The 17,366-nt window shown below is 31.5% G+C and overlaps 1 protein-coding gene across 3 annotated transcripts in view; it reads right to left on the reverse strand.

Annotated features, from left to right (window-relative positions):
- Window positions 1-17,366, reverse strand: part of LOC119600497 (cyclin-dependent kinase 5 activator 1) — a 258,821-nt gene that overhangs the window by 148,904 nt on the left and 92,551 nt on the right. For all 3 annotated transcript variants that reach the window (XM_037950767.1, XM_037950758.1, XM_037950750.1), the window contains exon 2: window positions 7,899-8,715. In XM_037950767.1, coding sequence (XP_037806695.1) covers window positions 7,899-8,702 — 804 coding nt within the window. In that variant the 5' untranslated portion in view covers window positions 8,703-8,715. The remainder of the gene's footprint in view (window positions 1-7,898; window positions 8,716-17,366) is intronic.

The following is a 17,366-nucleotide window of genomic DNA, read 5'->3' on the forward strand; positions in this document are numbered from 1 at the left end:
ATTATCCCATTCTGAAATTTTTATATTTTATTGAGAACACCAAGATTTTTGCGGTGAAGGCATAAAGAAAATGGAAGATATCTTTTTATACACTCCACCTCCATCGGTGGTGATAGAGGCTATATATAAGTTTGTCATTCCGTGTATAACACCAAGAAATATTCATCTAAGACCCAAAAAATTATATAGATTCTGGGTCCTTGTGATATTCAGAGTCGATTTAGCTATGTCCGTTTGTCTGGTTAAAACACGCTTCAAATATATCGGTATCAACACAAAATCTTGTACATATCGACATAATGTAAACAGGAATCATACTACCGACTTAGATCTATATCGGTCCACAATTGGTCATAGCTACCATATAAGGTCCACTTTCGAAAATCATTTTAATGCACAAATTTCATTGATAAAGAAAGCTAACGGGATAAAATTCAACATGAGTATGTTCTGTTTCACTTATACAAGCTTAATTCATAGATAAATTCATAGATAATTCTGGATAAAATTCGACATAAATGTGTTTTGTTTATATATAAATTACTCTACGTAATTTTTTACGGCTCGGTCTATAATTGGTCATAGCTCTAATATAAGGTCCACATCCGAAAACCACTTAAATGCGCATAGTTCATTGATAAATAAAGCTATCTGGATAAAAGTTAATTACTTTAAGAAATTTTTTCCGGATCGGTCCATAATTGGCCATAGCTTCCATATAAGGTCCACATTCGATAATCACTTAAATGCTCATAATTCATTGATAAACAAGTTAGAGTGCTATATTCGGCTGAGCCGAATCTTAAATACCCTCCACCAGCTACTTTTATATTAATACTGTTTTAATTGATCAAATATTTGTAGAAATAAGTTTTCTCATGTCTTAAATAGAAAAAGCCCAAGAGTTAGACAGCATAAATTTGTTACAATTGCAAGATTCATTGAACATCACAAACGCCATTTTCTTTTATATTTTTATATCGCCCTAAGTTATTCTTTAGCAATATTTAATAATTTGCATGATTGTAAAAGATTTAAGGATATTCAAAATATATATAATATTGTTCTACACAAATTGATAAGTGCCGGTTCACACAGGGAAACTTTTTTTTGAAATCTTTTGATTTTGTGTGTGAGAGAAAGAGATGATTGATATTTCTTTCTCGTTCTTTCATACTCAAAAATCAAAAGTTTCCCACAAAAAGTTTGCCTGAGTGAACCAGCAATAATGCAACTAGTTAAATACGGTTAAAGTGATTTTCGGGGCAGGACCTAGTATTATAGACCGATCGGAAAAAAATTTCACAGTAACATTTCTGTATATAAGAGAGTACCAAATTTTATATGGATTTAGTAATATAGTAATGGGTGACATTTCTGTATATAAGAGTAATACTTGTACCAAATTTTATATGAATATCTAAATTTAGTAATGAGTTATTTGCGTTTAAATGATTTTCTGGAGGGAACCTTTTTTTGGAACTATGACCAATTAAGGACCGATGGGAAACAATTTTTTCAGTAATATTTCTGTATATAAGAGCAATACTTGTACCAAATTTTATATGAATAATTTACTAACGAGGGGATCTTGTATGGGAGCTATGACCAATTATGGACCGATCGGAAAACAAAATTCTCAGTAACACTAATATATATAAGAGTAATACTTGTACCAAATTTTATTTAGTAATGAGTTATGTGCGTTTAAGTGATTTTCGGCAGGGGACCTTCTATGGGAGCTAAGACCAATTACGGACCGATCGGAAAAAAATTTCACGGTAATATTTCTGTATATAAGAGCTATGACCAATTATGGACCGATGGGAAAACAAAATTCTCAGTAACACTAATGTATATAAGAGTAATACTTGTACCAAATTTTATTTAGTAATGAGTTATGTGCGTTTAAGTGATTTTCGGGAGACGACCTTGTATGGGAGCTAAGACCAATTACGGACCGATCGGAAAAAAATTTCACGGTAATATTTTTGTATATAAGAGCAATACTTGTGCCAAATTTTATAAGGATATCTTAATTTAGTAATGTGTTATGTGCGTTTAAGTGATTTTCGGGAGGGGACCTTGTATGGGAGCTACGAGTATTTATGGACCGATCGCAAAAAAAATTTACAGTAATATTTTTGTATATAAGAGCAATACTTGTACTAAATTTTATATGGATATCTGAATTTAGTAACGAGTTATGTGCGTTTAAGTAATTTTCGAGAGGGTACCTTGTATGGGAGCTATGACCAATTATGGTCCGATCAGAAAAAAATTTCACAGTAATATTTCTGTATATAAGAGCAATACTTGAACCAAATTTTATATGGATATCTTAATTAAGTAAGGAGTTATGTATTTTAAGTGATTTTCGGGAGGGGGCCTTGTATGGGAGCTATGACCAATTATGGACCGATCGGAAAAAAATTCATAGTAATATTTCTGTATATAAGAGCAATACTTGTACAAAATTTTATATGGATATCTTAATTTAAAAAATAAGTTATGTGCGTTTAAGTGATTTTCGGGAGGGGATCAACATTCTGACGGAAGTTATTAACAATAAACTCATTTTCAGGCAATATGTACTTTTGTATGGGAGGTATATAAATTTGTGGACCGATTCCGCCAATTTTCAGCAGTAGTCAAGCTCTCGCGTAGAAACGAATGTCTGATGATTTTTATGCAATTATATTGTATAGTTTTTGTGAAAATTACATCAGAATGTGTAAAAAATTATTATTTTTTTTTGAGTTGTTTTAAATTTTGATTCATAACTTTTCCTGATGTGAACCGATTTTGCTCATTTTCAATACCGAACTGCCTAGGACAATAATAAATATTTTGGATGAATTTCGTTAATTTTTGTTGCTGTGTGATAACGTGAAAATGTTTTATACAGACAGACAGACAGACAGACAGACAGACGGACATAGCTGTTCGTCCGTCCGTCCAGAATGTGTAAAAAATTATTATTTTTTTTTGAGTTGTTTTACATTTTGATTCATAACTTTTCCCGATGTGAACTGATTTTGCTCATTTTCAATACCGAACTGCCTAGGACAATAATAAATATTTTGGATGAATTTCGTTAATTTTTGTTGCTGTGTGATAACGTGAAAATATATAGACTGACAGATAGACAGACAGATAGACAGACAGACAGACAGACAGACAGACAGACAGACAGACAAACAGACAAACAGACAAACAGACAGACAGACAGACAGACAGACAGATAGACAGACAGACAGACGGACGGACATAGCCAGATCGACTCAGAATTTCATAAGGTCCAATAATATATATGCTTTGTTGGGTCTCAGATTAATATTTCTTGGTGTTGCACACAGAATGACAAAGTTATATATTCCCTCTATCACCATTGATGGTGGTGGAGGGTACAATAAAGCTGTCAGGCTAGAACTTGACGAGAATATGTTTTGTATGTATGTATATATACAAATCATTCAACGAAAATTTTCCACATCGGTCGATCACACTTTATAGCTCCCATATAAGGTTCACTTCCGAAATTACTTATAAGCACAATTTCATTGACAATCAAGTTATCGGACTAAAAATTCGTCATTTTTTCCGGATCGGTCAACAATTGGTTCATTGGTACCCTCCAAAACTATAAAAAAAAGTCGGGAATGGTCGACCATATGATACCAGTTATGAGTATATCTAAAATGCGATTTCTTTGTTAATATAGCATTTATATCGAATATTGTCTTAATTTCCATATACTATTTAAGAAATTTATTAATGGAAAATAGAGACTACATATGGGAGCTACGATCAATTATAAACCGACCCTATCAAAATTTGGTGGACGGATTTATGTATGTTCATATAGGAGTTAGATATGCAGAATTTCATCATAATGGTAGTGTTTAAGAGGGAATTAACTATTTTGAAGCCATAATTAAGAGTTCCAAAGCCCTATTCGAGCGGTTTTATGAGGGCTAGGGGAATAATGGACCGATATAATCCATTTCCAAACAACTTCCTTGGGTAAAATTAAACATATGGTGGGAACTCTCTCACAATATCTGAGGCAAAGAGGATCAGGTCTCCCGAGGAGTTGACAACTGAGAATAAACCTATGAAGAAAAAGAGCTCCCTGTGACAAGCCAAGCCACACTTCACTTAAAGGAACCTCAAGTCAGAATCCTCCGAATAAGGTTGACAACGCCAAGCCAGATATTTCGAAGACGAACACGTCGCGAAACCAACCTCGAAGTTAAGGCTTTCTCAACAGAAGCCCCGAAAAACGAGGAAGGAGAACCTAGACGGTGGAAAAGGAAAAGAGTCGCCATATTACACCAAATTTGCTAGAAGAAGACACCGGGACGATCTCTGCTATGCAGTTTACGATGCCGGTAATCCGACAGGCAAAATTCCAATAGACCAGCAGAGTAAGGTAGAAGATCTGGTGAAGATCAAAGGCAAACAACCAATAGACTAACGAACTTGGTGGAAAGTATCCCCCTTCCCTGGGACGGCGCTAAGCTGGAACTGGCAAAGAAGAATAAACTTCCGATGCTTTTACTGTCTACATAAAAGGATGGGGCAGTAAATTGGCTAATGAACGTATACTGGAAATTCTTGGGAAGGTGCCGATCGGAAGGGCTGTTAAAACAAGCCTCGAAAATGACACTAAAAAACTAAGAACACAGCATCAGTAGCCACTACTGATAAGGTTGGGAGTCAAATCCTAAAATCGAGGAAGTTACCACTACCTCACCAGAAGAAAATGCAGTTGCCCTTTCCAAAATTGGGAAGGCGCCGATTAAAAGGGCTGTCAAAACCGACAAGGACTCTAAAACACTTACGACGGCAACCAAAACATCATTAGCAAGTACTGGTAATGTTGAGGAGCCAAATCCTAAAATCGAGGAAATTGGGAAGGTGTCGATTAAATAGTCTCATATTCCAATGCCAGATAAGGACGCCGCAGTGCCATCAATAGTACCCACTGCATCAATAGCCACTTCTGTCTACCCGGAGGAGTCAAGTCCAAAGAGCGAGGAGGTGGAAGCCAACTCGCTGGAAGACAGTTTAATGGATGACCAACGCTACCAACGCTTTGACGGCTAAATTTAACACAGGTAAAATACATATAGCTTTAATCCAAGAACCTCCGACGATTCGCAACAAGGTTTCCGGATTAAATCACGTAAACTTCCAACTTTTTTTCGCTGATACAGGGTCTTGCCCGAGAACATGTATCTTATGTCACAAGAACTTGTGTTTCCTCTCAAGAGGATTATCCACATCGGATGCAACCGTACTGAAATAAGGTAGTGGTAACATATATCTCGCTTCCGTTTACCTGCCCTTCGATTCTCCGACACTACCACGAACTTCAGATCTGATGAAACTGGTTGAAGAGGCACAAAGGAAAAATAAGAAAATTGTAATAGGTTGTAATGCAATTTCCCACCATATGTTTAATTTTACCCAAGGGAGTTGTTTGGAAATGGATTATATCGGTCCATTATTCCCCTAGCACTCATAAAACCGCTCGAATAGGGCTTTGGAACTCTTAATTATAAAGAAGAATATATACATATATCATTCTGTTCGGACTCTATCGTGTTTTCAACAGACAGACAGACTGATGGACATGGCTAGATCGTCTTAGAATTTAATAAGGACCAAGAATATATACTTTTGTGGGTCTATGATCAATATTTCTATGTGTTACAAACGGAATGACAAAATCAATATACCCTCCATCTTTTTTGGTGGTGGGTATAAAAAAAGAAAGTATATATATTAACTTTCTTCTGTTAAAAACACATAATATACCCAGCAAAAAATAATTGACATCTTAATCACATCATATTTTTCGCTTTTATAAACCAAATATTTCTTTACAAATAAAAACCGAGTTAAAAGTGAGGAAAGAGATGTTGAAAAGTCACTACAAATAACATATTCGAAGTACATCAAATTTTGGTGAAAAACCTATGAAATTTACATAAGCGTGTCATTGAAAGAATGTGTTATATTTTTGACATCCAAATATGGGATCTATGAATAAGATTAGATGTAGTTCAAAGTTGTCAAAAATGAACAACATCCCTCCAATGACACGCTAATGTATATATATGATATATATAAGGGATATATATATCCCTTATGAGCCAAAACCTCTATATGAAAAACCTATGAATTTTACATTAGCGTGTCATTGGAGGGATGTTGTTCATTTTTGACAACTTTGAACTACATCTAATCTTATTCATAGATGCAGTAAAAATCCCATATTTGGATGTCAAAAATATAACACATTCTTTCAATGACACGCTTATGTAAATTTCATAGGTTTTTCACCAAAATTTGATGTACTTCGAATATGTTATTTGTAGTGACTTTTCAACATCTCTTTCCTCACTTTTAACTCGGTTTTTATTTGTAAAGAAATATTTAAATTACTGTACTTATAAGTTTAGATATTTTCTTTAAATAAAAATTGTAATTTTTCCCGAAATCCTTCAAATTCACATCGCAGGTACGGTAAAACTATGAGAGGTATTAAACTCATTCTTTTCATAAGGGATATATATATCCCTTATGAGCCAAAACCTCTATACTGACTTTTATCTTTATAAACATAATGTTCAATTAAACACAGAAAGAATGAGTTTAATACCTCTCATAGTTTTACCGTACCTGCGATGTGAATTTGAAGGATTTCGGGAAAAATTACAATTTTTATTTAAAGAAAATATCTAAACTTATAAGTACAGTAATTTATAATTTTATAAATTTTAAATTAATTAACAATTTCTATTAGCAATAATTATCAATTACTTTATTTACTTTTGTCAAATTTAAACACAAAAACATACAATATACTAAAACAAATTGCATACAAAAACAAAGTCTTACTAAACAAACAACCCATCAAGTTTTATTGTTCAGTCGGCTTGATTTGTACTAACCAGTCAAACTAATAGTTTTGTTTACGTCCCTTAGTAAGAAAACGAAACCAAGAACTAAGCAATACGTAAGCAGCACACGCAAAACTGTTTTTACTGTTCAGTTGTCGTATTCAGTTCGGTTGAGTGGAAAAAACTTAACATGGCCGCTGCTTGTGTGTGTGGCTGCTGAAGAAAAACAAAACCACTTGCAATTTATTGCAGCAATGTGTTGACACAGTTGACTGACTTCAGTTAGCTTGTAAGGGGAAATTTTAACGAGTTACTATTTTTTAAGCATGGTACTAAATTTAGTCAAATATTTAGTAATTTGCGACTGCAATTAGCCTGCTCATAAGTTTTATACGAGTTAAAATCTATCTACCAAATTTATTGAGGATCGGTCCATAATTGATCCTACCCGCATTCAGAAAATTACTTTAACGATAATTTCTGGCTTCCTACCGAATTTCATGCGGAAAGTGTTGGCAACTTATGCTACTCGCCCATATAAGCCTGCCTCCATCAAATTTTAAAGCTAAAGCATAAATATGCGAGTACAGCGATGATATTCGATGTAAACATGTTTATATGAATCGGTCTAAAATAATTTTATGAAAAACGATGTTCCTTTTATGGCATACGGGTTGATGGTGGGTATATGAGATTCGGCACAGCCGAATATAACACTCTCATTTGTTTGATCTGAAAAAAAATAAAAATGGATTTCTGTTTTATAATTCATTAAAAAAGTTTTCTACTATTATTCGTGGCAAATTAATTCGCAACCGCCTTAATACACATAGTAATATTTTTGTTTCCATAAAACTTTCTTGTGTTAAAATTTATCAGTATTCTTCAATTTTTAAGCTAGTTATGAAAATTAAAGTAATTTTTGAAAAGTGCACTATGGTAAATAATATATTTTTTTTGCAAAAAGTATAAAAGTAAACTTACCTGTATAACAGTTTTTCTGGGTCCATTATTATTTATTTTTGTTGGTAACGCTGTAGACTGCAGTTGTGTTGGTAGAGATATTGTTAATGGCTGCTTTTGTACTAGTTTGTTGTGTGTTGAAATACTATTAGTATTATTTACTTTGACGATATCTAAATTGTTTTTATTTTTCTCTTTTGAAGACAAATATTGCAAACACGAATCGTGGTTCTCTATATTGATGTTTTGATGGTCATCAATGTAGTTGCAATTATGTTGGGTATTTTTATTTTTATCCCCAACAGTAGAATAATTAGAGTCAATAAGTTGGGTCTTTAAGTTTCCAGTTGGCAAGTTGGAACATTTCGATTTATAATCCATTTTTTTCCGACTATGAGATGAAATTTTTTTCCACGATAAAGCATTCATAAAAATTGAATGCTTTTTTAAATGTTTTTCAATATTTCCTTTTTCTGATAAAATAACCGAATTTTCATTATGAAAGTCAAGATCATTGTTTATAGTATCCTTAGCACTGTTAATATGATGAATATTATTAGAATTTATGTTAGTAAGTTTAACATTATGACTGTGGCTGTTTCCATTTTTTGGAAATGTAGGGCAATGAACTTTTTTATTTTCACGATTTTTAGCATTATTTAATTGTTCATATGAAAAGTTATTTAGCTGAGAATCTGTTAAGTGAATACTTTCATTATTAATATCATTTTTAATTTCCGCTTGTTGATTATATTGAAAATAATGTTGGCCAGAATAAATTGGATTGTTACGGTCCTTTGGGTTAATACTTAATACTGTCCCCATCTTAGAAAATTTTCTGCAAAAATCAGATATTACAAAAAGTTATTTTATGTTTCAAAGAAATTGTATGCTCACTGCAAATAATGAAATCTTAATAAGTATGTACATATTTATTTCTAATTAAAATGAGTCAAAATACTTGCCATTTAGTCATTTAGTTACTAACAATTATCAAAAAACAGGAAAATATAAAAATGTTGGGATTCCGACTATTGTAGTTTCCAAGATATGTGATTTTTATATGTATTGCAAAATTAGTCAAACAATATTCATCTGGTACCCAACAAAGTAAAATTTTTCTTGGTACTTATGAAGAGAGAACAAAATAAGTGATGGACTAAGGAACTTTGAATTTAAAGGTCGACTGTTAAGAAATTTCCTGTTAGAAAATACAAGGACCCAATGGTCAAAGGAGTGATAACTCATGGACGGAGTCTAGATCTGATATCCTTGCTCTACTTATGGAAACAGATTTTTCGTGTTGTCTTACAACTGATATGTATATTTACCAAAGAGGTCGAGGGAAGTTTGGGTTATATGTACACCCTTCTATCTATCTTCTTTTCTTTTGAATACATTTGTGAGACTGATAGATGTACATCTTAGGAACAATATTGATACTTGTCTCATAAGTAACGCTCAACATGACTACACAAGGAGCGAATCTGTAGAGAGAGCACTGCATGAGGTGGTAAGTTGTGTCGAGCACAGCTTGAAGAATAGGGAAAAAGATATCATCCTCCTCCGAGTCTACTATCTGTAAACGGTATCCTAAGGCTATTTGCATCTAAAGACCGTTGCCTAGGTAAGTAAGTGAATTATTTTTATGGCCGAAAGATAAAGAACAATGTGTAAATTCTGGGAAAATGGAAGTGGTATAGTTTACCAGAAGGTATAAGGTAGATAACATCAGCCTGCTAAAGTTAAATGGCATCCAATTAGGGTTTGTATTTAGAGACTTTCCTTGAGCAAACTTTCATGGATTGAAAATACTCAGAAAATAATGAAAATGCAATTAATCCTACTACAAATGCTAGAATTCTTTGAAAAAGAACTGGGGTCTGTAACCAGTATTGAACTTCAGCAGACTTTTTTAACGATTATCGAATCGTTTAAACTACTAAACAACAAAAGGGATATCTTACACAAAAATAACTTCCCACATGGGTTGAATACCACATTAATAAGGAAAGTTGAGAACAAAATTAATTCCCCAGGTAATAACCACGATAAGGATACATCTGGCAACACTAAATATTACAGCATACCGTTTAACCAAAATTAACAGAGAACAAACAAATGAGAGACATAATGAACGATGAACAAATAATTATTGCATACAAATCGAATAAGACAATACAACAAATATTCACACAAACAAAAACAAAAATTGAAGATAGAGAACAAAACAATGTTGTGTACCAAATAAGATGTGATGGTGGAGACCATGAATGAAATAAACAAGATTGCAACACCGACAATTCCGTTATTTTAATGTACTCTTTTTTCGTGACGTCAACAGTGCTTGTTTTGCTATGTTTTAAATGTAAAATACTTAATTTTCACAGGAAATTTGAAAACAAATAGTGAAAAAATAAAAATAAATAAATTCAAATGTGGTGTGTAGTCAAAAATTGTAATAATAATAATAATAATAAAAAATCAAAATAGTGTGCAATAAGATTTTTAAACTTTCCTTCAGATTCTAGCTTATTAAAGCAATGGATAAGTTTTTGTTGTCGCAATAAACAAATTAACGTTAAAATGTCTAAAATCTGTATGGAGCATTTCAAAACCGAAGACTTTGAAAACAATTTACAATTCGAAATGGGTTAGTATGAAGCAAATGATTTCTGTAATAAATAGATTAGTCCCTATTATATTTAAATAAGTTAAATATTTAAATAAGTTAAATATTTAAATAAGTTAAATATTTAAATAAGTTTAATATTTAAATAAGTTAAAAATTCCTAATAACATAAAACGTAAAATACATTTTATTTTATTAGACAAAAATAAGTTTTAAACATAATTATTTCCTTTTCTATTATAAATCACGTCACTGAGCTTAAGAGTACTTTTTTAAGAGAGCCATGTCGCCATCTGTGTTTATTTCTTTATGGTTGGGGACAATAAAGAGTGTGGTAAAGTTTATATTGGCACAACAAAGAGAAATTTAGGCGTGAGAATAGATGAACACATAGCTGACATAAAGAAAGGTAAACGCAAGACTGATAACATAGTGAGACAAAATAAACGAAAATCGAAGTACCTGGGAAGTGATGCTATTTTTCTGAAAGGTGGATCCGAGTTGAACAAGAATCTGTTTTTGAAATTTACCAAACATCTCCATAATCTTGAGATACGGGTAAAAAAAATGTATATGATGTTTAAGTAACCTGGAGAAATATGTGTGTATTTAATCGGCAAGCATATATCTGATTTAAGTTTTCCTCCTTTTTGCAAGTTTGCAGATGTTTTTTCAAAGTATTTTGTATAACAACCGTACTGTTTACTAATGTATTAGAAAACTAGATCTGTTCATGAGTAAAACGCAACTGTTTTTAAAATCCGTTAAGAATTGACGGCATTGTTGAACTTTTTCTTAATGCAAAACTTTTCAAAAACTGATTTTCTAAAGGATGCTTTATATGGGGAATAGGGCTAAATGTGGGCCGATTCTCATAAAATTTGTTGGAAGGATTTATGTATATATAAAAGTTATTTATGTTGAATTTCATCGTGATATTGATATTAAAAGAATAATTTTTACTCTTAAATTAACATGGGTTTATAGTCAATTAGTAAATAGTACGGTTCTTATATAAAATACTTTGAAAAAACATCCGCAAACTTTAAAAACGGTGCAAAACTAAAATCAAAAGCATGTTTGCCGATGAAATGCACACATATTTTTCTAGGTTACTTAAACATCATATATGTCATTATAAAGGGCTCAGATATTGGTTTCAAAATCCGTTGAGAAACTTAAAATCGGTTGAGATTCAACTATGTTACTGACTTTTAACAGCCTGTTTTTCTAAAATGAAAATTTGTTTTCGTTCTTAAAAATAACAAACGAAATTGGCTTTACGTTTTTGTAACGAAAAAATAAATTTTCATGTGAGTAGCAACGAAAGAGCTTTATTTTTCCATATATTTTTGGTTTTTAGAAAATGAATTCGTTCGTAATAAACGAAAGAAATGTCAGAAATAGACGATAGGCAAGGGCCTTTCGTTTGCCCAAAAAACAACGATAATTATACCAAAATACGAAATAATATGTGGCCACTTGAACCTGAATGCAATTTGCAATACAAACCTTTAAATTTCTTGAGCATACAATTTTCATGTTGTTTTTAAAAAAAACATTTTTTCATAATTTAAATTTTTTTTGTAAAATTATTTTATTTTTGTTTATTTTTTAGGGTTAACACCAAACACCTTATTACTACATGAAAAAATATTTAAAATTTCAGAAATGAAATACGTTGGCAATAATGTTCTGTTAAAAAGCTCATTTCAATTTAGACATTTTTAAACGAAAACTTTCAAATGTTTTATAAAAACCTAATTTTAAACTTGATCGTAATAAAATTAAATGTTCGTGTGAGAACTAAATTGTTTTAGAAAAACAGGCGGTAAGTGCCCGTATCTCAAGATTTTGGAGGTGTTTGGGAAATTTCAAAAACAGATTCTTGTTCTACTCGAATCCACCTTTCAGAAGAATGGTATCACTTCCCAGGTATTTAAAGTATTAAATAAGAATTATCTTATTTACCTTCATTGTTATGCATTTTAAAAATTATTTAGGATGTATGTTTTTTCTGTAAATTATGCTCTTATTTTTGAAGTTGTGTTTTTGTTTTTTTTCAAATTGCGACATCAAACAACTTTGTTGAATGCTGTCAAGCAACTAAATAAAATATTTGTATTTTTGACGCTCATGTTGAGAAGTTCGTATGCGATCGTGTTGTATGCTACTAGCGCCGGTCTCAACGTTGCCACTGACCAAACTTTAATCCTGCCAAATTATTGTCAAAAATCTACCAAAATCGTTTGAAACCTACCAATTTTTTGAAATCAAAAAATTTTTTTTTTTTGGGAAAAGTATGACTTTTTTATTAAACTATTTCGTCGACTATTTGTGCCGATCCTTATAAACAGTAACATTTCGTCTCCAATAAAACTTGTTTATGTTGAATTTAATCACTATACATGTTTTTTAAGCCACTTACTAGCAATATAGTAATTTGCTGAGTAGGGCCTAATATGGGGACTATGTGAAATCACTGACCGATATTTTCCACTTTCAATACAAAAAAAATTGGGTCAACTAAAAATATTTTGACAAAATATTTCAGCTCTCTATCTTGTTTCTTTTCGACTTTCTCGTGTTTTCATTAAACAGACTGACGGGCGAACATAGTTGGATCGTCTGACTTTTGTGGGTATCTGACTAATATTTATAAACGGAATGACAAAACGCGCATCTTTTTACGGTGGTTATAATAGAATATATGTACTATGCATATGTATTTACATGTATGTATGTATGTATGTATGTATGTATGTATGTATGTATGTATGTATGTTGTATGTATGTATGTATGTATGTATGTATGTATGTATGTATGTATGTATGTATGTATGTATGTATGTATGTATGTATGTATGTATGTATGTATGTATGTATGTATGTATGTATGTATGTATGTATGTATGTATGTATGTATGTATGTATGTATGTATGTATGTATGTATGTATGTATGTATGTATGTATGTATGTATGTATGTATGTATGTATGTATGTATGTATGTATGTATGTATGTATGCATGTATGTATGTATGTATGTATGTATGTATGTATGTATGTATGTATGTATGTATGTATGTATGTATGTATGTATGTATGTATGTATGTATGTTTGAACTTATAGATGGCTAAACGGTTGAACCGAATTTCTTGTAATTTTCACAGTGTCTCGCTTATCTGGGAAACTATTAGAGTTAAAATCTTAAAATTTTGCACGAAGAACTTTAACAACCATGTAAACATTTTGGTTAATAAATTGGCGGACTACCAATAGGGGGCGTTGCTCCTCCCATATGAATAAAATATACAAAAATTGGTTTATCTGGGAAACTAATAGAGCTAGCTTCTTAAAATTTTGCACGAAAAACTTTAATATTTATCTGAACATTTTGGGGGAGAAAGGGCGGACTTTCAGGGCTTGGAATATAAATTAAATAGAAAATTTCGTACATCTGAGAAAATATTAGAGCTAAAATCCTCAAATTTTGCAAGAACAACTTTGACATCCATATGAACATTTGGGTAATAAATTGAAGTTGTCGTTTGTCTGGGAAACTAATAGACCTAAAATCCTCAAATTTTGCACGAAGAAATTTAACATTTATTTCAAAATTTTGGGGAAAATGGGTGGACTTTCAATAGGGAACAAAAGTTGGAAACCCCCATATGAATTAAATAGAAAAAAAGTATGTCTGGGAAACTATTATAGCAAAAATCCTTTGACATTAATGTGAACATTTGGGAAATAAATAGACGGACTAGCAAATTGGAAGCTTCCATATGAATTAAATACAAAAATTCGTATCCATCTTGGTATCCACTAGGGTGATCGATTATTCGACATTTTCCAAAAACCGGTTTTCGAATAGTTCGAATAGTTGACATTTGAAAAAAACCGGTTGATATTTTTCAAATTCAGAAAAAACCGGTTAACCGGTTTTTCATTATAAATAAAAAATCTATTTTAATTTGAAAAAATTAACGTTTATGTTTAAATTTGATTAATAAAACATGGCCCGAACTGATTCTTAACAGTTTAAAAGATTATAACTTTAGATCTAGTCGTCTGATTTACATTATTTATTTAATATAAAAAAATTAGGAAAAAAGTGGGACACTTCTGTTAAACATAAGGAACTTTGTAATCCTAGCTTATTCTAAAATCCCTGCTTAGGCAATTTTCATAGGCATTCCAACACTTCCATAATATTTCAGCCGCAAATTAATTATTGTTATAGGAATATAATCTTAAGATTGGTAAAATTTTATCAAGCAGTTATTCCAATCAATTTTACAAATAAAATTTGTTAATTAATTAATAAAATCAAAAAAGTTTAACCAAAGGTGCTTTAGAAAAATATACTCTAGTTCCTGTACCCCAATATTTTTAAAATTTAGACGGGCTGTATTATTATCTACTTCAAAAATTAATTTAAGTAATCTTTGAATACAAAGCAAATAAAAGTATTCGAAACCGGTTTTTAAAAAGTAAAAAAAACGGGTTATTCGAAAAATCAACATTTAGAAAAAAACCGACACTGGTAAAGCAGAAAAAAACAGTTTTAAAACCGGTTGAAAAACCGAGGCGATCACCCTAGTATCCACCTTGATCGCCACTTAACAAGGACTTACCACATTGAAGCCAAGGTTACACAAATAAAATTAAAGTCAGCTCAAATGTACTGGCTAATTGGACCACGGTCAGCTCTAGACTTGGAGTACAAAGTGCTTTTGTACAAAACAGTTATAAAACCGATATGGCTATACGGCATTCAACTGTGGGGAACAGCCTCCTCATCTAATGTTGAAAAATTACAAAGAAAGCAGTCAGCACTGTTAAGGTCAATAACAGGTGCCCCGTGGTACATTCGCAATAGTAATATTCATAGGGATCTCAATGTCCCCATAATACGCGAGGAGATCAAATTCTCTTGTTTAACCTACTTGTCGAAACTAATGGATCACGCAAATCCCCTTGCCAGGGAGTTGCTGTCATTTGAGGGTCATAGACGTCTGATAAGAACGGAAACATTGGATTTTGCCAGATAATGAAATTATCGAGAACTTTGGTTGAAATTGCATCGGCAATAACAACGTTAGTTATAATTTAGGTTAAGATTTTAATAGTTATTGTAAATTTATATATAAGAAAGATTCAATAAAGAATAAATGAAATGAAAAAAATATATATATCTGAGAAACTATTAGAGCTAGACATTCATGCGAATATTTAGAGAAAATGGGACCTTGGCATCTCCCATATGAATTAAATACAAAATTTCGTATATCTGGGAAATTATTATATTATTCAAATTTTCCATAGGTTAAATTAACTTCTAAATTAACATTTGGATAAATTGGCTAACTTGCAATAATTTGCGTGGCATCCCCAATATGTAAAAAAAATTATATCTGAAAACTATTATAGTTAGAATTTTCAAAATCGTAAAGTGCTTTTTTATTTACATTGCTTTAAGGGTAGCAAAGCACACAAATTTAAAAATTTATAGTTTTATTTGTTGATGAACACAAAAATAAATTTAAAAATTTGAAACAAAAATAAATTGTTCATGAACATAAAATTAAAATGTTTGAAATTTGTATGGAAATTATACGGATTATTTTACTAAAAGTTGATTTACTTGAAATCCCCTCATTGTTCCATTCTGAATTTTTTATATATTGTTGAGTACACTATAAGCAATCAAAATTGAAGATACTTTTTTTGGGATATCCTTGACTGAAGGACGTTTTTCGATATTATTATCCTTATGTTTGAATTTAAAATATGGTCAAACTAAAAGACTTTCATTAGGGTCTAAAACGATTAAAATCGGATAAATAGTTTAGAAAATATACGAAGTCAAAAAACATCTTAAAAAATGTGAACTTTGAACCACAGTAAAATCTAAACCGTAATGAATTTGAAAATTTTGGACAACTTTAAACTTCGTATTTATTTTATATGTGTACCAAGTTTCATCAATATTGGAAAGGGTAAGGTACAAAACCAGTTTTTGAAATGCCCCTTCTTTTAAACTAAAAAATATTAGTTTTGTTTTCAATTAATATTATTTTTTTAAATTTCACTTTTCCATGCATGCTTTGCAGTAAAAAACTATTTCTTATTTCATCTTTTTTCGCTCTTACACATATAAAAGTGTAAAATTTGGTAGTATATGTCTGCCGATCGCGACTTTCCCTGCCAACAATTTCTATCCAAATTGTGACCATAACGTAACAACTTAAGGTTTAAAATAATCTAATTTGATCTAATCTAAGTGAATGAAAAGTGACCCCGTTCGGAAGAAACTGTTCCGCCTGTTTAATACTTACTTGATGAGTCGATTTCGTTTCAGTTTCAAGTCACTTTTTACAACATAAAAGAGCGTAAAAGTAGAAAATTTCCAGTTTTGCTATAACAATAGGGAAACTGGAAATTATACTAATTTTACACTCTTTTATGTTATAAAAGCGACTTTATAATACATTTTCTATATTTCTCTTTTTTCTTGCATTATGAATAATTTAATAATTTTTTTATACTCAATAATCTCTAAATTATGTTTATACCCTACACCACTTTAGTGGGGAGGGTATATTGGATTTGTGCTGATGTTTGTAACATAAAAAATATTCGTCCTAGACCCACCTTAAAGTATACCAATCGGCTTAGAATCGTTTTCTGAGTCGATTAAGCTATGTCCGTCCGTCCGTCCGTCTGGCTGGCTGGCTGTCCATGTAAACCTTGTGCGCAAGGTACAGGTCGCAATTTTCAAGATAATTGGATGAAATTTGGCACGCACGTTTTATTTGACCTAAGGACGAAGCCTATTGAAAATGGTTAAA

This window comes from Lucilia sericata, unplaced genomic scaffold (genome assembly GCF_015586225.1).
Source record: "Lucilia sericata isolate MDLA Ls3-8-SP2 unplaced genomic scaffold, ASM1558622v1 Contig000004F_arrow, whole genome shotgun sequence".
Classification (NCBI taxonomy): domain Eukaryota; kingdom Metazoa; phylum Arthropoda; class Insecta; order Diptera; family Calliphoridae; genus Lucilia; species Lucilia sericata.